The sequence below is a fragment of the Canis lupus genome, chromosome 27 (genome assembly GCF_011100685.1).
Source record: "Canis lupus familiaris isolate Mischka breed German Shepherd chromosome 27, alternate assembly UU_Cfam_GSD_1.0, whole genome shotgun sequence".
Taxonomy (NCBI): domain Eukaryota; kingdom Metazoa; phylum Chordata; class Mammalia; order Carnivora; family Canidae; genus Canis; species Canis lupus.
Genome location: NC_049248.1, coordinates 44,256,856 through 44,282,879, shown reverse-complemented (window position 1 = coordinate 44,282,879; position 26,024 = coordinate 44,256,856). Strand labels below are relative to the sequence as shown.

General features: G+C 50.8%; 1 protein-coding gene across 1 annotated transcript; it reads left to right on the top strand.

Moving 5' to 3' along the window:
- Window positions 1–14,435: 14,435 nt before the first annotated feature.
- Window positions 14,436–22,679, top strand: LOC100683250 (keratin, type II cytoskeletal 3-like). The gene is made up of 9 exons (XM_038577928.1): window positions 14,436–15,161; window positions 16,895–17,115; window positions 18,201–18,261; window positions 18,896–18,991; window positions 19,222–19,386; window positions 20,435–20,560; window positions 21,197–21,417; window positions 22,079–22,113; window positions 22,438–22,679. Exons 1-9 carry the CDS (start codon window positions 14,436–14,438, stop codon window positions 22,677–22,679), a joined length of 1,893 nt encoding a protein of 630 aa, XP_038433856.1.
- Window positions 22,680–26,024: the final 3,345 nt, after the last annotated feature.

Genomic DNA, 26,024 nt, shown 5'->3' with positions numbered 1-26,024 from the left:
AGACAGAGGGAGAAAGAGAATCTCAAGCAGACTCCATGCTTGGTGCTGAGCCCATCTCGAGACTTGATCCCATGACCTTGGGATGACCTGAGCTAAAATCAAGAGTTGTACACTTAACTGACTGAGCCATGCAAGGTGCCCCTGGATTATTATTTTTAATTTAACTCCCTTATTATTGGCATGGAAATACAAATAAAGAAAATTGAGAAGACAGTCTTCTCTCGATTGGAGCTAGGCTTATGATAAGCACATTGGAAACTGGGCACTCACAGAGGAAGAGAGTGATTTAAAATATTAGCTGTTAGTATTATGGTAATAAAAATAACATCTGCCTCTCAGGGATGTTTCAAAGCATACATGAAACAATGTACGTGAAAGTATCCTATAAAATGAAAATACTCATATATTGTGCTACATGTATGCAAATTTTGATTAGCAAGTAGATTATAAGCTCTTTAAAGAGAGGAACTATGTCATATATTATTTGTAAGTTATATAATACTAAAAAACGTTTACTTGTTGACTGATGGACTGATTAAATAATATAAGGCATGCCAGAGCTCAGCACAATTCCTAGAACAAGAAAGGTACTCAATAAATGGGAGATATCACCATTATTATTTCTTTTTTTTTCACCATTATTTCAAGGATTACTTTTGTTAATTAATTTGTAAAGAATCAGACTCTCAAGGCTAGAAATGACGTCAGGGGCCCTGAAAAAGAATCCCCATTTAGATATTGAAGTCTTCTCTAAAACACCTTTCTGCAGTCAGCAGCCCACCCTCCCATGGAAGCTAAATCCTTCTTCATTTACCTTGTAAATTCTGCTCATCGGTCCAAGTATTTTTTTCCCCTCTGTGACCATCAGGAACAATTCTGAGTCCTCTTGTGCATGACAATCTACAAATGTTTGAGGATGGTTTTTCCCTTCCTTGGATTTCTTCTCCAAGTGGAATACCTCCATTTCCTACTCTGCTTTGGGGCGCCCCCTGCATCCTGGGTGCTTTCCCATAGACATCGCATCATCTGGACATCTGGAGCCCGACCCAAACTTCCAGACGTGGCCTGACTAGACTAGCCCAGGAAAAGGGTGGTCATGGGGTTTCTTGCTGTGTACCTCCAACCTTGTAGGTGAGTTTGGCAGCTCCTTCCTGTCGCTGACTCATCCTGAGCTGCTGCCATTTTATACAAGCCATTAGGAAACTGTCTCCCGGTGCTGAACCACACAGCTGCTTTGCTTGAATACATCTGTAGGGTTTTATTTTACATTAATCTCTGTTAAATCTTTCTTGTTAGATTTGGCACTAGCTCTAACCTGTCAAATTATTTTTGGATTGCCCATCAAGCCATCCAATTTATTACTCCAACCATGTTCAGACCAGTTGTAAATGTGAGCTATATGCAAAGCTGTCCTTGCTTGGGTGTACTAGAAAGAGAAACTGCTATAAAGGAAAAATGACTTATTTTTAATAGAAGGGAAAGGTGTTGTTATATTTAATCTTAAGGGAAGTAGCTTTTGATAAATCTTTTAATTATAGAAAGTTTCAAATAAATATAAAAATAGAATAATGCAATGAATGCTTGCTTCTGTATCCATCACCTAGCTCAACAATTAACTCATTATTCTGTTTCATTTCTATTCTCCTCACTCCTTTTACCCCTCCAGATTATGTTGAAGCAGGTCCCAAACAGAATACCATTTTATTCATACGCATTTTTAAAGTTTCTCTAAAAGATAAGGACTCTTTAAACAATATAACCATATTAATGTTATCACCCTTAACAGGATAAACATTAATTCTTTAATATGATTAAAAAAATCCAGTCCAGTGTGTCAACTATATTCAAATTAAAAATAAAAAAAAAAATCCAGTCTGGGTTCACAGTTCCTATAATGTCTTGTGAATGTTTTCAGTAAAATCACCTATTTGGATCAGGGTTCAATGTTCAAATAATGTTCATGCATCACAATTAGTTCATAGCCCTCTTTTTTATTCCTTGTAATTTATTTGTTGAAGAAACTTGGTCAGTTGTCTTGTGGTTTTAGTGTCCTACTAAGTTAGTGGCCCCCCACCTCCACCCTTCCGCTGTGATATTGTTCAACATGTTCCTCTTTCCTTTGTCTTTACATTTCATGATAACCCATTAAAATGGACCTTTTAGGGTGAACTATTCTATAAATTTTAACACAGTTATGCATGTATAGATTCATGAAGCCACCACCCCAACCAGGGTACAGAACACTTTCATCGTCCCACAAAACTCCCTCATCTTATTTTTGTATAGTGCCACATTCCCTCCACCTCTAACCATGGGCAACCACTGATTTGTTCTCTGTCACTACAGTTTAGTCTTTCTGAGAATCTCATCTAAACAAATCACATAGCAGGTAAACTTTTGAGATTGACTTCTTTCCCTCAGCATAATGCCTTTGAGATTCATCCAATTTGTTGTATCAACAGTTTGCTTCTTTTTATTGCCAAGAGTATTCCATGGAATTGATGTGCTATGGTTTGTTTATCTCCTCAAGTCTTGAAGGATGTTTGAATTGTTACCAATTTTTGTGATTATAAATGGAGATGCTATAAGCATTCATGTGCCTGTTTTCGTGTGAACGTAAGCTTTTATTTCTCTAGGGTAAATTCCCAGCAATGGGATTTCTGGTTATAGGGTAAGTGTGTGTTTAACTTTATAAAAAATTGCCAAACTGTTTTTAAAACTAGTTGTGCCATTTTGTATTATATGAGAATTGCAGTTAAATTGTATTCTCCAGAGCAAATGGCGAGTATTTCTAAACTTCAGCTATTCTAAGACATCTGTATCGGTATGGTTCTTTGTTTTGAAGAATATGTTGATTCTTTGCTTTTGAAAGGTGAGATCCACTCCCTCCCTCTGCCCCTGAAGTCTCGGGAGGGTGAGAAAAATGGGCATTTGTTACTCTGCATATAAAGTTAGAGGGATTTTGAATTTTCAAGGGAGGTCCAGGAGAGAAGGACAGAGTTGCACCATGGAGAGAAGAGGTGGGTGAGGAGGGCTCAGGGAGGAACAGGGGTCCCTGCAGCAATGTCAAGAGATCACATGTAGGGGCCATTTAGGGATGCATTTCCCAGGGGAAGTATTTTTCAGGGGATGGTGATGACATTTCTATCACAGGGATGCCATATAAAGAAGTGGAGTCATTCCTGGACCGTACCACACTGTCTCTCATTACTGTACATCATTGGCAAAGGAAGAGGGCTAGAGGGCAGCTGTGGGCCAGAGTGGACTGGGGGCAGGATAGTAGTCTCGGGGACTGGGACCAACAGGTAGGAAGAAGATGTGTGGTAGACTGACTCGGGAAGATCTGGCTCAGGGCTCCAAGGCGTGTGGAGAATAGGGAGGTACTGAACCCCTGCAGAACTGAACAGGGGTTGGACTTTTGGTTGATTATTAAAGGAAAGGAGGTTGGAGGATTGAGGGCATCTGGATTACATTTAAAGAACAAATCTTACCTTATTGTTCCCCCATGAAGTCCTTTAATGCTCCCCACCGCCTGAGGATGCAATCTGACATCTTCACATGACATATCAGGCCTTCTCGAAGGGGTTCAGCCTATTTCTCCAACACTGTCCCCGGACACCACCCTCTTTTGTGTACTACCTGTACCAGTGAGCAAAATGCTTCCATTTTCTTAAATACTCTGAGCTAGTCCAGCCTTGAGTCCTTTGCACGTGCTTGCCTTTGGCTGGTATACTCTCTGAGACCCCATCTTCCTTCAGTTCTGACATCTGCTCTTGTGGATAGATCTCCATCTCCATGTCTGCCCCTCATCTGTGTCACCAGCAGGCCCTGAACAGACCTCTGTCTTTTGCGGTATTTTGAATTGATATGTCTGCCTCCCTTGCTGGACTGTGACCCGGCAGTCTGAGAGGCCAGAGCAGGCAACAGCCATTTTTTGTTTTTGTGACTGTGGCACATGGGCAGTCCTGGACCCAGAGCAGACACTAGATAAATGAATGAGGGCTGAGGATGGAGCATCCCTTTAGGGGGCACTGTCTAGATCAGAGAATGGGATTCAGCTGGGCATGGATGTGTCACAGGTGCTATGCTCCCTCCAGGTATTTTTCCATCTGTTTTATGAACAGCCCAGTTGACATCTTTCTGAGACCCTGTTTCCCTACCCCAAAGCATCCCCTTGCCTTTGGGGTAAGCTGCTCCTATGGAAATGAGATAAAGTTAGTCCATCATAATGTGTCAGTAAAGATTTGCTGGCCCTGAGGTCTCATGGTGTGTGTGTGTGTGTGTGTGTGTGTGTGTGTGTGTGTGAAGATCTCCCCAAACGTATCTTGATCTCGTATCCTGAGGCTCCCATCTCTGCTTTCACACCAGGGCCTGTGTCTCTCAACGTCCGAGGTGTGCTTCCCATTCCCTTCGTCAATATGGGGAGCTTTCAGTGGACGAGGCTGCATCTCACCTTCTGCATCTTCTCCCCCCATCCCACCCTCCACTATCCAATAGTGAACTAATTGAAAAGGACATGAGATGGACTTCTTTATTGATCACGATACAACATAACCTTGTTCTTCGGAAATGCGACACGATTAGGGAGTAGTAGTCTGCACTGCAAAGTCAATGCCAAATCCTGGTGGCTGGTGCAGAGCTAGAAGGCAGTCTACCTGGTTATACTAAATATTCCCTACAACAGACAAATTGTACCACTTCCCCAGCATTCTTACTGATTTCCACCAGGGCTATAGCACGTGTTTATGTAGCTTTACCGAAAAGAGCTTCAAGATCAGGAGGCACCTGGGTGGCTCAGTGTCTGGCAAAGGATTGATGAATTCTAATGAATTATTATTAATTCATATTGATGAAAGGCCCAGAAACCAGATTATTAATAATAATTATCTTATTTTTTTAAGATTTATTTATTTATTTATTTATTTATTTATTTATTTATTTATTTATTTATGATAGACAGAGAGAGAGGCAGAGACACAGGCAGAGGGAGAAGCAGGCTCCATGCAGGGAGCCCGACGTGGGACTCGATCCCCGGACTCCAGGATCGCGCCCTGGGCCAAAGGCAGGCGCCAAACCACTGAGCCACCCAGGGATCCCCTAATAATTATCTTATTATTCCTATAATATACTAACTAAAATGTGCATAATGATAAAGTATATCAAGTGCTTAGTCTGAGCCTGGCCCTGTGCTAGGCACTGGGGCTTCTGTGACTCAGGAGGTGGTGCGTGGTCCCTGTTCCCATAGAGCCCTCCGTCTGGGGACCAGATCTGCCTTGTAAGGCAGCAGCAGCGGAGCTGGGCCTCAGGTGTGGTGGCGGGGTGCTGGGCCTAGACTGAATGAGAGGCTCCAGAGAAAGAAGCCTGGACATTTGGTGATTGATCCATGGAGAGAACACTGGATAGGAGCCCTACCTATTGCTGAGTGATCATTTGGGGTTTACCTGTCCTCACCGTGTGACTGAACAGGTTCCACCTCCTCTTTGATCTTCATGGTCCTTATCTTTCCGAAGAGACCTTTGGAAGTCTCTAATCTTTGGGGTATTTCTTAAGTCACCTGGAGTAGGAGGTGGCTCTATGTTTGTTTTTTCTTTTCCTTTCTACAGCAGGATGTCTGGGGTGTGTCACAACTCTAAGTGCATCTGTGAGTATCTTACACATTTTTTTCCCCTTGAGGTTGGGTTAAATATTGCTCCTGAGATTGCATAACTACTTCCCTTAGGACAAAGCAGAATGATTCAAACTCACACAAAGGGAAAATAGGTCTCCATATAACAAAGGCATTACTGAGTTTCCCACATTCCCACCTCTTGGAGCTGGAGGAAAAGAAGAATGTATCTGCTGTTATTCCTTATGTCAGCTCTGCCACAGCTGAGCTCACCTGCTCACCACCTGCCATGGCCACCTACCCTCTAGTACACCTGTGTGCCTCTCACTTCCCACCCCTCAGCCCGGAGCACCTCCACCTTCTCCATTCATCCATGGAACCAGCACCTAAAGCAGGAAACAGACATTCTCATTACCCCAGAAGTCCCCAGCCTGTTCTCTCTTCCAACCATCCCTCCCGTAGGTTAGTTTTAAATGTTTCTGTATTTTATAAGAATATATCAGTAGAATCATACAGTTTGTGTCTGGACTCTTTTGCCTAACATGATATAGCGAGATTCCTCCAAAACCAACCAGGTGGTTGCAGATCTTTTGTTCTCATTAGTGTGCTGCTGTGTGGTTAAACCCAGGTATTTACATAATTTACTACAGTCAGACATGGGGTTTGTGTCTCGTTTTCAGCTATTATGCACAATCCTGCAATGAATACTCTAGTACACGTTTTGTGGTGAATACATGAATACGCTGAATGGTTTGTGTACATCTAGCAGTGGAATTGTTGGGCCCACAGGGTATGGTGTGTTCAGGGGTATACCAGATACTCCAAACACTTTCCCAAAGCAGCCATCCTCATCCCTGATGACACTTAGTACTTAATATTTCCTTTCTTTGGTAGTTTAGCCTTTTTGGAGGGGGTACTGTTGTCTATCTTTGTGGCTTTAATTTGCACATCCCTTAGTGGCTAAGGAGGTTGAATTCTTTTCACGTGCTTACTGGTCATTTGAGTACCCTCTCTCATGCCAGTCTTCTGCCCATTTTTTAGTGGGTTGTCTGTTCTTTTCTTGAAAATTTGTAAGGGTTCTTTATATGTTCTGGATATGAATCCTTTGTCAGATATATGAAGATTTCCTCCCACTCTGTGGGTTGCCTTTTCACTTTTTAATGGAACTTTTTGACAGAGTCACTTAATTTTATGAATTCATCATATATATATATATATATATATATATATATATATATATTTTTTTTTTTTTTTTTTGCATCGTGCTTTTCATGTCTCGTATTCAGCTCTGTACTCTAAGGTCATGAAGACATTCTCTGGGATCTTCCAAAAGGCTTACTGTTTTACCTTTCTTTTTTTTTTTTTTTTAAAGATCTTTATTTATTCATTTTTATTTATTTATTCATATTTATTCACAGACAGAGGCAGAGACACAGGTAGAGGGAGAAGCAGGCTCCACGCAGGGAGCCTGATGTGGGACTTGATCCCAGGACTCTAGGATCAGGCCCTGGGCTGAAGGCAGTGCTAAACCACTGAGCCACCCAGGCTGCCCTGTTTTACCTTTCATGTTCAGATCTGCTGTTGACTTTTGTGTATCTTTCCCCCCATACATACATCAGTTCGGAGGTTCTGTAGCATTCAATCATCAAGAGAGACGTCCATCTGGGTAGTCTTGGTGGTAAGCAAACAGTTGTTTGCTATGTTGCTTTCCGTATGATTGAAGTATTTTACAATAAAAAATTAAGTGAAAAAATATTTAAGCATTAATATTTCCCTGGATTTCCTCTTCGATCCACTTTTCTTTTCATGCTACACAGTCTTCCAGAGTCAGTTTGCCTACTTCCATCCTATTCATCTATTTATTTAAATTTCATCAAGCGCCAATTCAGTCCATGTACCTTGACGTTGCTGGCCACAGAGATGAATATAACAGGGTTGTCCCCTTAAGGGACTTGCGGTCTGGTATATATGGTGACAAAGAATTGCAGTAAAGGTCCTTAGAATAGCCATTCCAAAGAATAGCTCAGAGCTCACTCAGGTTCTTTTCAACATGAGTGTTCAGTCTTTCCTTCTTCCTCTTCTTGTCCCCTTTTAAAACTCAACTTCACCGAGGTGTAATTTGCATACAATGACCGTGCAGCCATTTCCGGAGCACATTTCAATGAGTTTTGACAAAGGTATATCGCAGTGTAAATACAGCCACAATTAAAATATAGGATATCTTCCAAAATTTTCTCCCATGCCCCTTTGCTGTCAATCACCTGCCAGCCCTCAGGCCCAGGCTGGGCCCTGCTTCCTGTCGCTATAGGTTAGTTTTGCCTCTTCTAGAATCTCACATAAATGAAATCATACAGACACACTCTTTCTGTATCTGGCTTCTTTCCCTCATCATGATGTTTTTGAGGTTCATCAGATACATGTATGCCCTAGGCTGTGGTTTGCCCTTTCTTGCCTTTTCTCAGTGATGTGTTTCGAAGCTCCCTGCACTCTGGTTGATGCCTCACATTCTTCAGCATTCGCACCTATGGCAAAGGCTGGCTGCTTGGCCCAGCCTCTTGGACTAGGTAGAAGTCTCTATATGATCTGAATTCAGGACACCTGAAGACAGGTGAATCTCTCTTACTGCTCCCCGAACCTTTCATAAAGATGTAGAAGTTTTCCTTTTTTAATGTGGTTGCTTATGTTATAGGAATTAGAATGCTAGAATCAGCAAACTGGAGCTTTAAAAAAATACCAGTGCCTGGGCCACATTCTCTAAGACCCTGATTCAGGAGGTCAGAAGTGAGGCTTGAGGATCTGGATTCTTAAAAGCTGCCCAGAGGTCCTGATGTGCAGTCAGCACTGGGGGCCACTGCCCACAGAGTAGACTCTCGATTCTGCAGCTTGGCACAGATCGACCATCACGATCAGTTTCCACTGACACCTTCAGCTCCTTCTGCATCAGCTGTCCTCCTCTGCCACGTTCCCTACTCTGCAAGCATGCGGGATCTCTCACCAACACTCTCCCTCCCCTGTATTTGAAATGTTTTCCACTCTGGCAGGGATGCCTTTCTCTTATTGTCCAACCACTGGGCCCACTCCTACTCATCCCTCAATACTTCACTCACAATGACCTCCTCTATGAGGCCTTCCATAGCCTTTCTTCTTCTTATGCCTGTACTACTGAGGTCAAAAACACGGACCCTGGTGTGATATAAGAGTTGTTGATATTACTGTCTCCTCCTTCAGTACAACTGTGAGCTTCTCTAGATGATGGACTCTCTCTTGTGCAGCATCATGTTCCCATTGGGTAGCCTGGTGCCTGACACAGTAGGTGCTTAACAAACGATTGCTGAGGGAATGAGTGGACGTTTGGAGAGATGACCGAAGGGATGGTGGTCCTTGATGTATCCCTCAGGGGGGTTGAAGTCCCAGGGGAAATAAGGGCTGGAGACTTCTGTCTGGGTTCTCCGAGCACTGAGCCTGACCCGCACTTCCAGCTCCGGTTTTCAAGCCTCTTGGGAGAAAGCAGAGTCAGAGGGTAGGCTGGGATGGCTCCTGCCTTCTGACTGTATCTGTCTTCAAACCTACTTCATGCTTAATGCACTTGTCATTTTCATTTGGGGCTACAGGTTGTTTGAAAGCATTCCGTCTGTGAGTCATGAGAGGGTGTGTGTCTGTGTGTGGCATGTTTGCCCATTTGTCTGTCAGTTCAAATAAGTGAAAGGACTTTAAAAAGTTGAAGACGCTCCACAAATGTCAGATGCTATTACGTGTTGGCACATATACTTACGAGGCTGGGGCTTGGCACTTTTTGGAAACAAGAGCTTCTAAAGTTGTACAAGGCTGGCTGGCTGCTGGGGGTAGACGGACTGTTCCAAGAGTAGGGCCTGCCCTCCATGGGCTTTCCCACTGATTGAGGGGAGGAAACACATTCTCATTTGACTTTGGGCATCGTAAGGGCAACGGTGTCTCAGGAGCTGTAAGGACACAAGAGCTCAAGGGGCCAGGCTATTCATACAAGACATCGCTGTGGGGCTGGGCTGCTTGCTTGTTCCTAAATTATGGGTCAGTTTGGGTGTAAAGAAAAGGGGGAGGCGGTTTTAAGTCAGAGGACCCTTCATGGTCCCTAGGACAGAGGAGGAACCATTCAGAAGAGGTCAACAGAGTCCCCAGCCCGGCAAGGTGCTCCGGAAGGGTGGCTGGGGAGTAGGTGAGGGGGAGGGCAGAGGAGCCTCACAGGAGGGCTTCGGTTAGAGGCGGGGCTACTAGCTGTGAGCTGCTTAGTGTCAGCGTGGTGGTTCGTGGTGGTTCGTGGTTCGTGGCTCTGGCCTGTGGACCATTGGCTTGCAGATTGGGAGTGTGACCCTGACTAGGAAAAAGGGAGGTCGGGGAGCACAAACTCTCCCCTCTGCTGGGGTACCAATGCCAAATGCCCTTGCTGGCGACCACGCTTAGAAAGAGTAGGGTCCTGTTTGCGCCTTTTCTCCTCGTTCCGCACTCTGTTTCATCTGCCATTTCCCAAACTTGGTCAAGTCCGAGTCAGTTGTTCAGAGTCAGGGCCTGTTCCGTGAGCTGGGCTCTGGGTGGGAACACAGAGCATCCTGTGGGGTCCCCAGAAGGGAGGCTTTTCCGGAGGCCTGAGTCTTGCATGGCTGCTCCCCAGACATGGGCTCCCGACTGGGACAGAGCTGCACCCGGGCCGCTTACTGTCTGTGGGCCCTCGGACAAGCGATGTAACTGCTGAGTCCCAGTTTTCCTCTTCTGTGAAATGGAGCTACGGGCCCTTCCCTATAGGATGTGGGGCGGGTGGAAGGGAAGAGGTCTGTAAAGGGCAATCATAGCCCGCCCCTTGGCCAGCATGCCAAGGCTTGCCTTTCTTGCCTTTCTCCCTCCGTTAACACAGCACATTGCTCTTCAGTTAACAAAGCCCTTTGTTGCACTGACCTCACCTCCGACCCCCAGCCGCTCTGCTCCAGGCTTGGAGCAGGGTTTTCTTGTCTCCACTGTGATTGGCCACCCGGCAGGGGCTCCGGAGCCCAGGAGCGGGGCTTTCCCTTTCTGTCCATGGTGCACTGCTGGACGGCCCCCGCGGTGGCAGGGTCTGGGCACTTTGAGGAGACCCCCCGGGCAACAGGAGCCCTGTCCTACAGTTCTAGAGTTCTAGATGCAGCGAGGCTGGTCCCTCCTCAGCACCGCTTGGCTCAGAGCTCGCCTGGTATTGGACAGCAGTTCCCTAGGGAGTGGCGTCCCTCTGATTGCAGGACACAGGGTGGCAGTTGGTCCCCGACACCAGAGCTCAGTTCCTCACCCCCCCCCTCCACCCCATGGCCTCCTGAGCCAGTGCCCCCCGCTTCCTGATGCAGCCCGTGCAGGCTTCGACCTCCTCAGCTGCACTCACCAGCTCCACTCACCCCCTGCTGTGCCACGTGTTGCCAAGCTGGTCCTTAACCCTGAATGCCTGCATCTGAGTGTCCGGTTTCCCAGAGAAGCCGGGGCTCCCTGCAGTCAGGAGCAATTTCTCCTCTGTGCCCCTAATTCCCCCAGTGAGGGCCCAGCTTCCCCAGAGAAGAGGGGGGCCTTGGTCATGGCACCAGCCTGCGAGGCATAGCCACGCCCAAGGAGAGGAAGGGCTGCGGGACCCTGTGTGTCTCCAGAAGCGCCTGTGCCCTCCCCTCTGCAAGGGCCCAGCTGGGCTAATTCTGTTAGCAGCACACTCGGTTCCTCTCCCAAAGATGCAGCGAGGAGTGCAGGTAGGCTTTATAGGCCGCAGGTGTGGGGATTAGCAGTGGCTTTGCCAGGAAGAAGGGATTTGGGATGGGCCCTCATTAGAGCCTCCAACTTCCACCCCAATTTCTCTGGAATTTGTTCTTGATGTTTAAAATGCAAACTGACTTCTCAGCATATTCAAACTGGGCCAGGTCGTTGGCAACTGTCAAGGGGTGGAAACCACTGAATTGTTCTGAAGTGCTTCCCTTCATAGCAAGGCTTGGAGAACCCGGCAGGCAGGGGCAGGAAGCCAGTGTGGGGCATTTCCTCATTTGCTCTCCCGGGTCTCTTTAGGCATGGGCCATGACGGAAAAGCAGTGTTTGGATTTAGGAGTCAGGACCAGCCTCGCAGCCCTTCGAAGAGAGCGGCTTTATGCATGGTTACGAAGTCGCCTCCGCACAACCCCTGGCCACCAGCCCACCCTCCACCCGCTTTCCCCAGGCTGACCCTGTCCTCAGCATCACAGATGGCAGCAGGCCGAGGCGGCGGAGGCAACGAGGCTAGGACACTGGGGCCCCCTTCTCCCAGGCCCATACATCCTTTGAACCCTGGGCTTTGGTAGGTCCAACGTGAGCCCCCTGCTGGGGTCTGAAGTGCTGGTTGTGCAGAGGAAGAAGGCTCAGGTGGTGGCTGCGGCGAGACAGCACCTGGGTAGTGAACCCTGTGCCCCTATTCAGACCCAGTTGCGGTGTCTTGGTTTTTTCAGATCAGCGAGATGCTTGGAGCAAGCATCAGGGCGTTGGAGGAATGGGGCACGTAGGTTTTGAAGGGGGCAAGGAGGGCAGCTCCCATCTGTGTCCTAAAGGAAGAGAGAGTGCCGGGGCGGCGGGGGGGGGGCGGGGCACGGACGATAGTGTGTGTGGCTGTGTGAGTCCGTCCTACAGTGCGTTAGCGAGAGTGCATGTAGACGTGCTGGGTTTTGCTTCTCTGTCTCTGCAGGTCTCGAGTCTGGTGGTCTGAGGATCTGAATTCCGAGGGTGGGAGGGCTGGATGAGTCAGAACCTCCACTTGCCCAAACTTGCTTAGCCCGCCTTCCTTGAGGGTCTTCTGGACTATGTGTGGTTGAAGGGTTTTGGAGCCACTCTAAGGTTTGGCCGGTCACTGGTTTAAACCAGTCCTCGCCCCAGTGAGCTCGTAGGGGAGCTGTTTCCTTGCACTCCTGGTGTTAAGAGTAGGTGTGTGGCGGCCACAGGTGAACGGGGTGAACAAGAGGAGGGGCTGAGATAGATGAGAAAGGGTTCGGGGTGGGGGGAGCCTGTATCTGAGCATGGAGGCCAGATGGGAACAGAAGAGGGGAGGCTCACGGTAAAGGGGGACGGCGTCTGTGGAGACTCATTTTCCAGAGAGCACCTCGGGCTTTGCTGCTGGAAGCAGAGTCATCAAGACTGGCCTTTGCTGTTGAAGGGAAATCGAAGACAAGTGTTAGAAGAGGGACCTGCGCTCACCCTGCACACGATATACAGAGAGCTTTACTCATACGTGATCCTCTACAACCTGAGGCAGGGCGTCCTAGAAAAAGGATTAGAGATGAGGACAGGCCGGTGGGAGATACACGGCGCAGTGTTCCAACCTCGTGGAACACGGAGTCCGAAGACAGCGGAGACGTTTGTCTCTCACATGGAAGAAAGAGCAAATGTCAAGAGTCTTAGGACAAAGATCTACTCCTTGGCCATGATGTGTTCGATGTAACTGGCCCTGGAGAATACATCACGGTGAGAAATGGGGACTTCAGAAAACTCATGATGGAAAAGAGCCTTCGTTTGCATATGGTCTGAGTTACGTGGCCACTGCCCGGCTGGAGAACAGAGGTGATTTTTATAGTTCTCATTCTTCTTTTTTTTCCCCCCCAAATGTCCAAAATTTATTTATTTGTTTATTTATTTTTTATTTATTTATTTATTTATTTTAATAAATTTATTTTTTATTGGTGTTCAATTTGCCAACATATAGAATAACACCCAGTGCTCATCCCGTCAAGTGCCCCGCTCAGTGCCTGTCACCCAGTCACCCCATCCCCTATCCCCCCGCCCACCTCCCCTTCCACCACCCCTAGTTCGTTTCCCAGAGTTTGGAGTCTCTCATGTTCTCATTCTTCTGAAAATTTCCTGCGGAGGAACCCAACGTTCCTAGATGGGGAAGGCGGTGTCTCAGGTGAGCCGAGGGAAGGCCGCCTTGGGAACCCTGCACTCATTTTCCTAACATGAGCCTGGAAGAGGAAAGGCTGGTGGTCTCTCGGACCCGGACCAGGCGGTCTAGACCCCTCTTCCTGGCTGGATAGGCCTTCGTCCAGCTTTCTCCTCCCGCAGGCTCCTCCCTCTCCTCTCCGTCCATTGCACGTGCCTGTGCTTCTCAGACTGAGCCTTCTCTCTTCCCACCCCAGTTCTTCTTCCAAAGCCCTCGTGGCCGAGAGCTTGCCCTGTGTGTGCTTCGCATGCCTGCTTCTCTCCTCCCTGGACGGCAAGAGCCCCAGAGGCAGCTGCTGCCCCTGCCCTGACTTCTGCATCTCCCTCCACCTCCTCAGTCTTTCTCCTCCTGGCTCTTCCCTTCTCCCTGCCCCTCCTCCCCCTCCCTCCCTCCAGGTCCTCGCTGGGGCCCTGCACTCATCCCCATAATCTTCTGAGGCTGGATGGGCTGGCAAAGTGGCCACAGGGACGCAGGACAGGTTGAAAAATGCTGACCTGTCACACCCGGGGGCAGCGAGGGTGTGTGTGGGGGGAGCTGTAAGTTTCTTGGGGATTAGGGGCAGTGTCCAGCCCTGCAGGATGGCCCCTCTCCCAACTTGAGCTTATTTCAGGTGAGTAACCCTGGGAAAACAAAGGAATTTGGAAATTTGGGGTGATTACCAAGGTGTGTTATGAATTTTGGACTCAACTTCTTGCTGCCAGGCAAACGAAAGCTGATAATACCTCAATTAGTTGCTTGGCACCATAAGCCGGCCAAGCTCCCTGGCCCTATATAAGGGCCATCCCTAGCCCAGAACTTCAAAAGATATCTGAGTTTCCTCTAGCCTTTCCATCCATCCATCCATCCATCCATCCATCCATCCATCCATCCTTCCTTTGGAATACTTTGCTGTCTACCATGAGTCGCCAGGCCAGCCACAGCCAACAATCTTGCAGATCTTCCAGCGGGGGCGGCCGCCAGGGCTTCAGTGGCCGCTCAGCTGTGGTGTCGGGCCAGAGCCGGGTCGGCTCCACAAGGTCCTCCTCGACGTCCCGCTCAGGCAGGGGCAGTGGTGGGTCTGGTGCCTGTGCCATGATGGGAGGAGGTTTCGGTAGCAGGAGTCTCTACAACCTTGGAGGCAACAAGAAGATCTCCATCAGTGTGGCTGGAGGCAGCTCCCAGGCCAGAGAGTTTGGGGGCACCAGCAGGGGAGGTTTAGGAGGCAGTGGTTTTGGAGGTGGCGGAAGAGGGATGGGTGGGGGCTTTGGTGGAAGGGCTGGGGGCTTTGGAGGAGGAGCTAGAGGCTTTGGAGGAGGAGCTGGGGGTTTTGGTGGAGGAGCTAGAGGCTTTGGAGGAGGAGCTGGGGGTTTTGTTGGAGGAGCTGGTGGCTTTGGAGGGGGAGCTGGAGGTTTTGGTGGAGGAACTGGTGGCTTTGGTGGCCCTGGTGGCTTTGGTGGCCCTGGTGGTTTTGGTGGGCCTGGTGGTCCTGGTGGCTTCCCCGGGGGAATCCAGGAGGTGACTGTCAACCAGAGCCTCCTGCAGCCCCTCAATGTGGAGATCGACCCCCAGATCGGGCAAGTAAAGACCCAGGAACGGGAGCAGATCAAGACTCTCAACAACAAGTTTGCCTCCTTCATTGACAAGGTGAGCCCATCTTGGGACCGCTGGACATTAGCGAACCTGGCCTAACTGGGATGATCTCCTCATTGTGAATCTGAGGAAGAACTTGTGGGTTCATCCTCTGTGCATGTCAGCAGGTGGTGTAACAGCAGATGATGGAAATATCTCAGTCCCCTATTGGATGAAGTTACTGCCCCCTCCACATGCCCCATCACTGTGGTTCGTCAGAGGCACTGCTGGGACTGGTCGTTGCCACCATGGATGTCCCCTCACTGTTGCCCTCTGACACCCGAGCCCAGAAGTCGCTCTCTATGCCAGGGGAACCGTGAGCTCCGTCCCTTTGAAGGAGAGGCTGACTCTGCCGAGGCTGGTTTTGTCTGAGAGAGGAGTTCACCTGCCATCAGCCTAAGGCGAGGGATGCACGGAGGTTTTGGGAGGTGGGATGGGTGAGGGGAGGGGTACCTCCTCCTTGGTGGTTCTCATAGGAAGACTTCATTGTGAGGAGCTGTGGGTGTTGAGGCCATTTGACACTTGTATACAAGTGCAGGTGTGCAAGCAAGGCTGAGATGTTTTCTAGGGATTTCTGTGCTTTGGGTATTCCATGCAAGGGCCACTATGATAATGTTTGTGGTCACCAGGGGGTAATGAGGTTTGGGTGGCAGCTAACTGAGCGTTTCAACCATACTGTTGAGTAGGATGTGGGGAAATCTCTTTGTGATCCTGGGACAATATTAGGCCTTAAAGAGAGGATTTGTAGGGCTTATCTGGAGTCCCATCACCCTACCTAAGTGTCCTGGGCTAAGCTGAAGGAGGAAAAACATCTTAACACCTTTATATAGGTGAAACCCTTCAAAGTCAAGCGACCTGCCTGTTCCCAGCAGAAACCGGGGTGTCCAGAGAAAGTGTTCACAGGAACGTAGACAGGGTGTGGCATTGCTGTTCCTCCACAGAAGGTGGGCCCAGGAGCACCTCAGCAGCAGCTCTCCTCATCCTTCAAGGAGGATTCCTAGCTCTTGGGTCCTGAGTGTCCAGTATAAGGCCTGGCACAAGCTAGGTGCCTTGCAAGTGTTTGTTGAATGGCTGATTGATTGATATTTGTTCCACATGTTTCTGCAGTTGGCCTTGAACTTGTGTGCAGAAATGTTTTGTAGAATGGAAGTTTGAGACACGTCTAGCTAGCGGTGCAGCGTAAACGCAGCTGAGTCCTACACTTAACCAGGCTTGACAGAGGGGGCTGGCTGACTCTGGGTGCACCTGGACCCTGTTCCTGGGTCAGGGGCTGCCTACATGCCATTTCCTCCACAGTATTTGTTCTTTCCCACCTACGTGCACTGGGCCCACCTGTACCGCAAACCTCCTTGCAGGGACTATGTCCACTCTAGGATGTTGGAATCTCCTATTTGTTAAATACTGAATGATTGAGGCATGAATGATGGAGGGATGGATGGATGAATTAATGAATGATATAGCAGGAAGATCATCGAGGGTAAGTATCAGGAAACCGCAGTCCTGTTTTGTTACTGACTTGTGTGACCATGGTCATCTCTGGGTGCAGTTGGGCTCTGTCTCCCTCGCATCACGCCAACCCCGCTGTCCACATGGGGGTTACACTAAACCCTTGCAGCACTCAAAAAGCAGCCCTGCAGGAGAGACCAGGAACCACCAACCCCCCCGGACCTTCTTTAGGGAAGTCACGAACTGCCATGACTGGGGCTGGCCCCAGACAGCTCCTCGATGCTCTTCTCATTGGGCTGCAGGTGCGCTTCCTGGAGCAGCAGAACAAGGTCCTAGAGACCAAGTGGAGCCTCCTGCAGGAGCAGGGCTCCAGTTCTAATACCAACAACCGCAACTTGGAGCCTTTTTTTGAGAACTACATCAGCAGCCTCAAGACTTTCCTGGATGGGCTCCATCTGGAGAAGGACAAGCTGCAGGGAGAGGTGAGGGGCATGGAGGAGACGGTGGAAGACTTCAAGAAGAGGTGCGTGCTGCAGGGCTGGGGGGGGAGGGCAGGAAGGGCTAGAGAGTGGGAGGGGCAGGTGGCAGAGGGCCTGGGCTCTGGCTTAGCTCTGTTCCAGCTGGCTGAAGCTAATAGGGATTTATCCCACCCTAGTCTCTAAAAGAGAGGCTCACGGCTTGCTCGAGGCAGAGGTCCTTTTGAGGATTTCACGGAGGGGTACATACGTATGATATAACCTACACACGCTGAGGCTCAGTCACGAACTCACGGACTCAGGAAACATCCTCTGTCCTTCCTGGCCTAGATTGCCTTCAAGTTCCCCTCCAAATAGGAATTTTATTTCCCCTGTCGAGAAGCCGCTCAGCGAGTAACACCTTGCTGTGCCTCGGTCAAGCCCCATTCTGCTGCTTATGAGCCCTGTGATCTTGGGCAAGCACCTCGGCTTCTCTGTGCCTCCGTCTCCTCACTGTAAAATGGAGATGATAGTGGTGGTGTTGACCCTATTGGGTATAATGAGGATTGAATGAGTTAATACAAGTATAATTCCTAAGGCAGGACCTGGCACATTCTCCTCCTCCTCCTCCTCCTCCTCCTCCTCCTCCTCCTCCTCCTCCTCCTCCTCCTCCTCCTCCTCCTCCTCCTCCTTCTTCTTCTTCTTCTTCTTCTTCTTCTTCTTCTTCTTCTTCTTCTTCTTCTTCTTCTTCTTCTTCTTCTTCTTCGATTTTATTTAGGCAGTGGGGAGAGGGAGAATCAGGCTCCCGAGCCCGACTTAGGGCTTGATCCCAAGACCCCAGGATCATGATGTGAGCTGAAGGTAGACGTTGAACTGACTGAGCCACCCAGGCGTCCCTAGGACCTGGCACCTTCTTAGCGATCCATTACTCCAGTGCCCAGTAATTACCATGGCCCTCGCTAAGTGGTACCTGGTGCCTAGTGGATGCTCAGTAAAGTCCGTTGCATGAGCTCTCTCACCTGAATCCAAAAGGCTGTGCATTGCCGTAACACATGTTTTAAGCTAAACTGAGTCCATGTTACTTATGAGAAGTGCTCGGGGGCCGTGGGGACATCCCAGAGAAGGTGGATCAGCGAGGGACTCTTTCTCCCAGATATGAAGAGGAAATCAATAAGCGTACAGCTGCAGAGAACGACTTCGTACTCTTGAAGAAGGTGAGGCTCCCCCCCACCCCCACCTCCCAGCCCAAAGCCCCACTAAGAGGAGTAGTTTGAAGGTTGAAGGGAAGTGCAAGTTCAGTCCTGCTAAGCTGAGGGTCTCCTGTAGGCCTAGCGGTTGAGTGCGGAGGCCAGAGAGGGAGCTCGCCGGGCAGGGCCTGAAGATTCCCGAGGCAGGCTATAGAGGGCCTGCCAGACCTCGGCCGTGCCCCTTCCTGGTGGGCCCGTGGGGTTGATGAAGCTGATTAGGCCTTGGGTTTTGATTAGAAAATGGACAAAGAGAAGAAATAGGGTTTTGTTTCTTCAGGAGTACGGTTCCAGGAGCTACTTAAAGAGAAGCTTTGAGTGTTGCAAATTTAGATTCTCCCTCAGACCCTCCTCACAAACCTTCCTCATGTGGGCCCCGGGTGGCGGTCCCAGCCCCGCTCACCCTGCCCCTCTCAGCCTTAGCCTCTTGTGCTCATCTCTGGCCTTGCTCCTTGCCAGGCCAGCCTGCCAGACAGTGGTTTAGTCCTGTTAGGACATGTCTGCCTCATTTCCCTTGAGTGGGAACTCCTGGGGGGGCAGGTTCCCGACCCAGGGCTGAGCCAGCCCACGGGTTGGAGGGGATGGTGACGAAACGATCCCCCAGGATGTCGATGCTACCTACATGACCAAAGTGGAACTGGAGGCCAAGGTGGAGAGTGTGACAGATGAGATCAACTTTTTGAAGGCCCTCTACGATGCCGTAAGTCTGACCCTCACCTCAAGCCTCTGACCCACCTGCTTTCCACCCCCTGGGGAAGAAGGCACTCACCAGAGCTTCATCAGTAGGCACTTGAGTTACATCTGTGCTTCTGACAAGAGTGACCCCTTCCCACCGGGCCCTCAGTCAAACCCTACGCCTCCTGAGCTGGTGGCTCCCCATCTCCTGGTGTGCATCTGCTCAGGAACGGGCATGTCCGCCTGGCACTGCAGGAGCTGTCCCAGATGCAGTCAGACACCAGTGACACGTCCGTGGTCCTGTCCATGGACAACAACCGCTGCCTGGACCTGGACAGCATCATCGCCGAGGTCCGTGCCCAGTATGAGGCGATCGCCCAGAGGAGCAAGGCCGAGGCTGAGGCGCTGTACCAGACCAAGGTGGGTGACACCATCATGAGACTCTGGGGACTCTTGCTCCCCCATCAAGCTATCTGGGTGGCCCTTGCCTCCGAGTCATTCTCTTCTATATCTCCAGAATGGTGGTTCCTTCCCTTCCACACTGGTGTGGTCTCACCCACATGCATCTCCCTTCCTAACCAGTGAGCTCTGACTTTGCTCTAATTTGGTGTTTCTTAACAGGAGGGGAAGGCAGGATTTTCTCCCAGGAGACATATGGCAAAGTCCGCAGACAGTTTTGGTTGTCACACCTGGGGTGGGGATGGGGGTGCAACTGCAGTCTAGCAGGTAGAGGTCGGAGATGCCACTAAACATCCTATAATGCACGACCCCATTGCCCAGCAAAAAATCATCCTGCCCAAAATGTCAGTAGCACCAAGGTCGAGAAATCCCTCTCTGCCTGCATTCCCTTTATTGCTTTCCATTTCCACTTGCATTTCTCCTCCACCAATCTGCACCTTATTATGAGCTCTGATTCGATCACACCGAGGGATTGAAGCCAGTGTCTGGAAAAAAGTGGGGGGAAGGAGGAGGAGATTGAGCAAATGAACCCCAGACACCAAGAATTCTGTCCCTTTCTTCCCATCCTAAATCTGAATGGGGCACACACTGGCCCATATATTGCTGACTCTTCTGGCTTTTCTGCCTGCTGGTTAAGAAGATGGTTCTAGCATCTGACATGTTTGCATTCAAGTTCCAGCACTTTCACTCCATAGCTGGAGGAGGTTAGTCATGGGATGTAAGCAGTCTGTGTCTCAGTTTTCCCATCCTTCAAATGGAGATAATCATACCTTTCTCATCAGGCGGTTGTGAAGTATAATGAGGTAAAGCACAGGGCCCTGGTGTAAAGTGTCTGTTGCACAAACACAACTATGGTGCTAGAAGACAGGTCCCCTGATGCAGGGGAGGAAGCACCTGGTGACCTTGGCCAAGTGTTTTGGTGTTTCTATCTGTGACCTGAAGCGTTGGGTTGGGGGATCCGTAAGGCCCCCGCTGGCTTTCTGAAGGGTGACTCTTTTCCTGGACACAGTTGGGGGAGCTGCAGACCACGGCCGGCAGACACGGGGATGACCTGAAGAGTACCAAGAGTGAAATCTTGGAGCTCAACAGGATGATCCAGAAGCTGCGGGCCGAGATCGAGAGCATCAAGAAGCAGGTGGGAAAAGGAGGAAGAGCATGTGTCTGAGACCGTGGGCTTACGCCTGCACCATAAAACTCAGCGCCCAGCACTTACTGGAGTGAAATCATGTCCTAGACGCAGGCACGCTAGGATTGAGCAGGTGCAGTTCTGGGCTGGGTGCTGAGCAAAGGTCCTGGCCCCCCGGGAGTCTGGTGGCTGACGCGGGTCAGGAATACTGAATACTGCGGCGAGATTAGGGAGGTCGGGGAAAGCAGCTGATTGTGTGAAGACTGAATTGGGAGAGTAGCCTAGGAAGCCCGCATGTCGATGGGCTAGGGCAGAGGAAAAGTTTCCCTGATGATTCAGGAGGACTTCCTGGAGGAGGGAGGTCTTCAGAAGATGCTCAGTCTCTGACCATGAAAGGGGGGAAAGGTGAAGGAAGAGTCTGACCCCTCATGAGCCTGGGCTAGATCCTTGAGGCCAGGTGTCGCTAATCCCACTCCTTCAGGTACTGGGACCTAGATGGAGGCGCAGGCTTTAGCCTCTGTGGGCCGCGGCTTCCTCATTTGCCCCATATCAGGTGACCCACGTGTAGGCACCAAGCACACAGGGCAGGCCCTCAGTATACGAATCTAAATTGGACTCCTGCCCCCCCCCCCCCCCCCCCCCCAGAATGCCAACCTGCAGACGGCCATCGCTGATGCAGAGCAGCGTGGGGAGCTGACCCTCAAAGATGCCAATGCCAAGCTTCAGGACCTTAAGGCCGCCCTGCAGCAGGCCAAGGAGGACCTGGCCCGGCTGCTGCGCGAGTACCAGGAGCTCATGAACGTCAAGCTGGCCCTGGACATCGAAATCGCCACCTACCGGACCCTCCTGGAGGGCGAGGAGTGCAGGTTAGTGGGAGTCCCTGCGGTTCCCAAGAGCCCAGAGGCCTGGTGGCTTTCCTGCCTGAGCCTGCCGCCAAGGGGTGCGTGCGTGTGCTCAGCGCTGGAGGAGGCCGTGGGCCCTTGGCAGGCCCAGCCCCTTTCTCTTCAGGCCGCAAGCTGCCAGGCCTGCCGGAGAGCTGCGCTCCTGTGCAGTAGCCTCACACCAGAGCCTATCTTGGACGAGCTTCCCCACCTTTCTCGTCTTGTGTTTCAGCTGCAAAACACATGTCTGCAAAGAGCAGTCCTGGCAGGAATCTTATTTCTAGGGCATTTCTTTCTCATTGCCCTAAGTGCAGGTTTCTGCAGAGTAGGCTCCTGCAGCCTGGCCCCTGGTACCCCCTGGGTACGGGCCCCTGGCCCACGTGAATTTAAATAGGATTTACTGAATCAAGATGATCCCGAGGAGTGGTAGGAGGCTGGGTACCGAGGTGTGCTCCTTGGCGGTTCCTCTGTAGAATGCTAGTGGAAAGGCACTAATTGACCCAGAAAAAAGGCTGCACGCCATGATTTTTCGAGCACCTATCCACCTTACTTATTGTCACCGTCAGTGGCTGCTGACCTGGCAAAGTGCCCCTGGGAAGGGAGGAGCTGCACGGGTCACTGACGCTGGGGTCTGGTCCTCCCGCAGGATGTCTGGAGAGTGCCTCAGCTCCGTGAGCATCGGTGAGAACCGGGGCCTTTCTCTGGGACGGGGTTGGAGACTGTTTCTCAAATCACTGGCCAGCGCTGGTGTGAGATCATCCTAGCGGGGCTGGGATGGACTCGTGGGTGGCAGCTGGGTGACCCAGTGGCCCTGAGTCCCAGAGTGGCCAACCTCCTTCCCCTGCAGGCCGCAGGCCCTCGCCACCCTGGGCTACCCTGGGCCACCCTGGGCCGCCCTGGGCGGAGTCTCTGGGTGGGACTCCGGGGGAGACCGGAGGGCAGGGGGGTAGCCCCGGGGACTGGAGGCCGCCCCGCAGGCTCCCTGACCCCACATGCCCTTTGCAGAGATGGTGCACAACAGCAGCAGTGGCGGCAGCAGCAGCGGCGGAGCCCTGGGGGGCGGCGCCCTGGGAGGGGGCGCCCTGGGGAGAGGCGCTGGGGCCCGCGGGGGCCTGGGGGCCTCGGTGGTACGCGGGAGCTTCTCAGGTTCTGGGGGCTCATGTGCTGTCAGTGGTGGCGGCAGCAACAGCTCAGGCCGCATCTCTCAAAGCTCTTCCCAGAGCCAGCGGTCCCACCACAAATTCTGAACGGGGAGCCTCAGGTGTCCCCAGGACCCCTTCACCTGCCTGCACACCCCCGCTCCACACGCTACTCCACACCCCGTGGGGCCCTTTCCCAGCGCATCTTCTGATCTGTGCCCTGGAGCCCCCCCTTTCCAGACGACTGGTGCCACAGCCCAAAATTTGTTGGGAAGGAGAATTGGGTTGAACAGCCATCTGTCCCCACAAGGCGATAGGGCAGGGCTCAGGAGCTAGGCTGCTCCATCACCTCGCCCCACAGGTGCCCTGGCTCCAGCTCCACACCCCACCACCTTATGGGAAAGCCCCAGCCAGCCCCTGCATGCACCCCTCTCCCCATCTTTTAGTCGGGGACCCTTCGGCCCTCACTTCCTGCTGGTGCTCGGGTTTCCCATGAGTGGTACTTGTCCCTTTTTGATTCCAAGAGAAGAACTCTCTGTGCTCTATCTTCAATAAACTGCATTGTGTTTCAGACACGGTGGTAGATTTTTCATTCTGGATTCATTCCATGGTCACTGGTTCTAATGTCCACGCCTGTGGGTCATGGCTGTGTCTTTCCCACAGAGAGTTCTGGGGCTGAGCCTGGAGGGAGACTCTAGCGAGGAAGTTCCAGGGCTCCCAGGCAAGAGAGGCAGGGCTTCCAGGTGGAATGGATGATACAGATCGACTTCCTTTAAGATTTGGATTCATAAAACTTTCATTATATTTGAAAAAAAGTTGTAGGCTAGACTTCCTTGCTTTTCAGTCATTCCAAGTGTGTCTGAAATTGTCCATTAGTTGCAGCTCATTGTAATCCACCGAGTTGCTGGGAGACAAATATTTTCAAAAAGCAATTATAAAAATTCAAATACTCTATAGCAAAAAAAAATATATATGCCGAGGGTTATATTTCATCGTGTTTGATATGATGCAGGGTGAAGCCTTCTGATATGAAGAGTTATGAGAGCTGACAAAGAACTCAGAATGGCCTCATGACAGGTCACTCCCCACCCCTGCCCCAGACACAGCACCCCCCTCAAGGCAGATCCAGGGGTACTTGGATAGAATACAGGTTTAGTGCAGGGCCAGGGTGGCCCGTCTCAAACCAGGGACATATAGGTGGGAGAAGCACAGTAAAAGGTGAACAAGCATATGCGTAGGTGCATGCGTGCCTTCTTCATAAATCATGGTCCTCATTAGCCTAAAGGACTGACAAAGGATGTCAGATAAACAGAAGACACACCTTAGAGTGATCACAGAAACTCTTAGCTACGTAAACACACACCTGCGACGGAGCCAAATGCTCACCAGGCTAGATAAACACAACACACAGCTGCAGCTTGGACAGAGAATGTTCTAGCTCTAGAGCGAAAGTTTACCTGGAAGAGCCAGAGCAGACAGAGAGGGAACCGTAGGGCCCGTCCCATTGCAGCCCGTCCTCATGGGCCTGCAGCCTCAGCTCTCAAAAGCAAACCCATTGTTGCCCCCCCCGCCCCCCGCAACGGGCCGGTGAACGCGGCCTGGAGAGACGTGCCTTCAGCCTTGTGGCTTGTTGCAAACTTGCAAAAATTGCCATATTCCTTTAAATAGGACGATTAAAGAAGAAAACTTTCTGCGTCTTTCGAATGACTTACAAAATATCACAGGACCATGTTTTCTTGCTCACGGTGCCATTCCGATTGGTCAAGGGAAGCTGCGTGGAAAACACAGTTTTTGTGTTCATAGAAATTTGCATATATTGTGCAGCAATGGAATCTTGGTTAGGACCGATGGTCTCTTAGGATTTGCCTGGCGCTCTGCTAGCAACTTTTTTTAAAAAAAGATTTTATTTATCTATTCATGAGAGACACAGAGAGAGAGAGAGAGAGGCAGAGACACAGGAGGGGGGAGAAGCAGGCTCCATGCAGGGAGCCCGACGTGGGACTCGATCTCGGGTCTCCAGGATCATGCCCTGGGCTGAAGGCAGGTGCTCAACCGCCGAGCCACCCAGGGATCCCTGCTAGCAGTTTTTTTTTTTTTTTTTTTTACGAATGAACTCATTTAATCTCCACAGAGGCAGGCAGTGTTATTATCTCCACTTTACAAATAAGGAAACTGAGGCACAGAGCGATTAGGTGGGGGAGCCGGGATTCGAGCTCAGCAGCCTGGCTCCAACGCATCCTGAAACTCCCTCTGCCAAGCGGAAAGCGATACAGCACAGCGGGGACTTCTCAGGCTTGGAGGCAGCCGCCCTGGTGCCTGGTGTGATCTGGGCTTCCCGCTGGCGAGTCAGGTCACTGCGGGCAAGCCGCCTGGCACCTCCCCCCGCGCTGAGTCTCATCAATAAAATGAGTCTGTTCGGGTTGAATGACGTCACCTGTTTTAACTCCTGGCACGCTGTGAGAGCTCAGTAAAGGGTCATTACTATTTACGGACAACATTTCAGGAGCGCACCTGTTCGTTGAAGGAGGAATGGTGATAAATGGTTAATTCCTAACGTTTGTGTCTCTCCCACCACCGGCAAGGTGAGACGTGATCTGGGAGTTTCCCACAGGTCTCATGTCCCCCCCCATCCCCCATGGGTTTGTGATTCTGGTTCCCACCGCGCCACTACCTAGCCCTATGACCTTGAGTCTCTCCCATTTTCCCCTTTAACCCAGCATGTAGAAGGATCCTCTGCCAGACAACCCCAGGCCCCTACTGGGGACTCCGAGTTTCTCTTGGGAGTCAACCCCAGTCTCACCCACAGCCTTATTTTCCTTTGGGCCTACACCCGTGCAGCTGCTCCCTCTGCCCCCGAGACAAGAGAGTTGCCAGCTTCAGGAATGGCTGTGCAAATAGTCATGACTTCCAACGTGCCGGATGGAAGAGCAAGAGCTTCATGTGCCTGGAACAATATTATCTCTGGGCCTTGGCCATGAGAACGTGCAGGGCTGCTCTGAGACCTCGCGAGGGCTTGTGGGCCCGGAGCACCTGTTAGGTTTTACGAGGGCAAGAGACACTGCTCGATCCTGAGTTTCCAGGGGGGCCCTGGGATTCTAGTCAAAGGGATAGCGGAGGTGGGGGTCCTGGCTGACCTGGGGCCTGAGGAGAAGCTTGAAGGCTTAGATGTTGCCCCAGATGCCAACCGTAACCCAGAAATCGGGAGTCCCCAGGGACTCGGGGATCACGCAGACGCTCAACCGCTGAGCCCCCCAGGCGTCCCTCTAGCAGTTTTTTTTTTTTACAAATGAACTCATTTAATCTCTACAGAGGTGGGCAGTGCTATTATCTCTTCTTTACGAATAAGGAAACTGAGGCACAGAGAGATTAAGTGGGGGAGCCGGGATTCGGAGCTGGTCCTGTATGCCCAGCCCCAACCTCTCACCCCTGCAAGCAGGGCCTGCTAGATTTTGG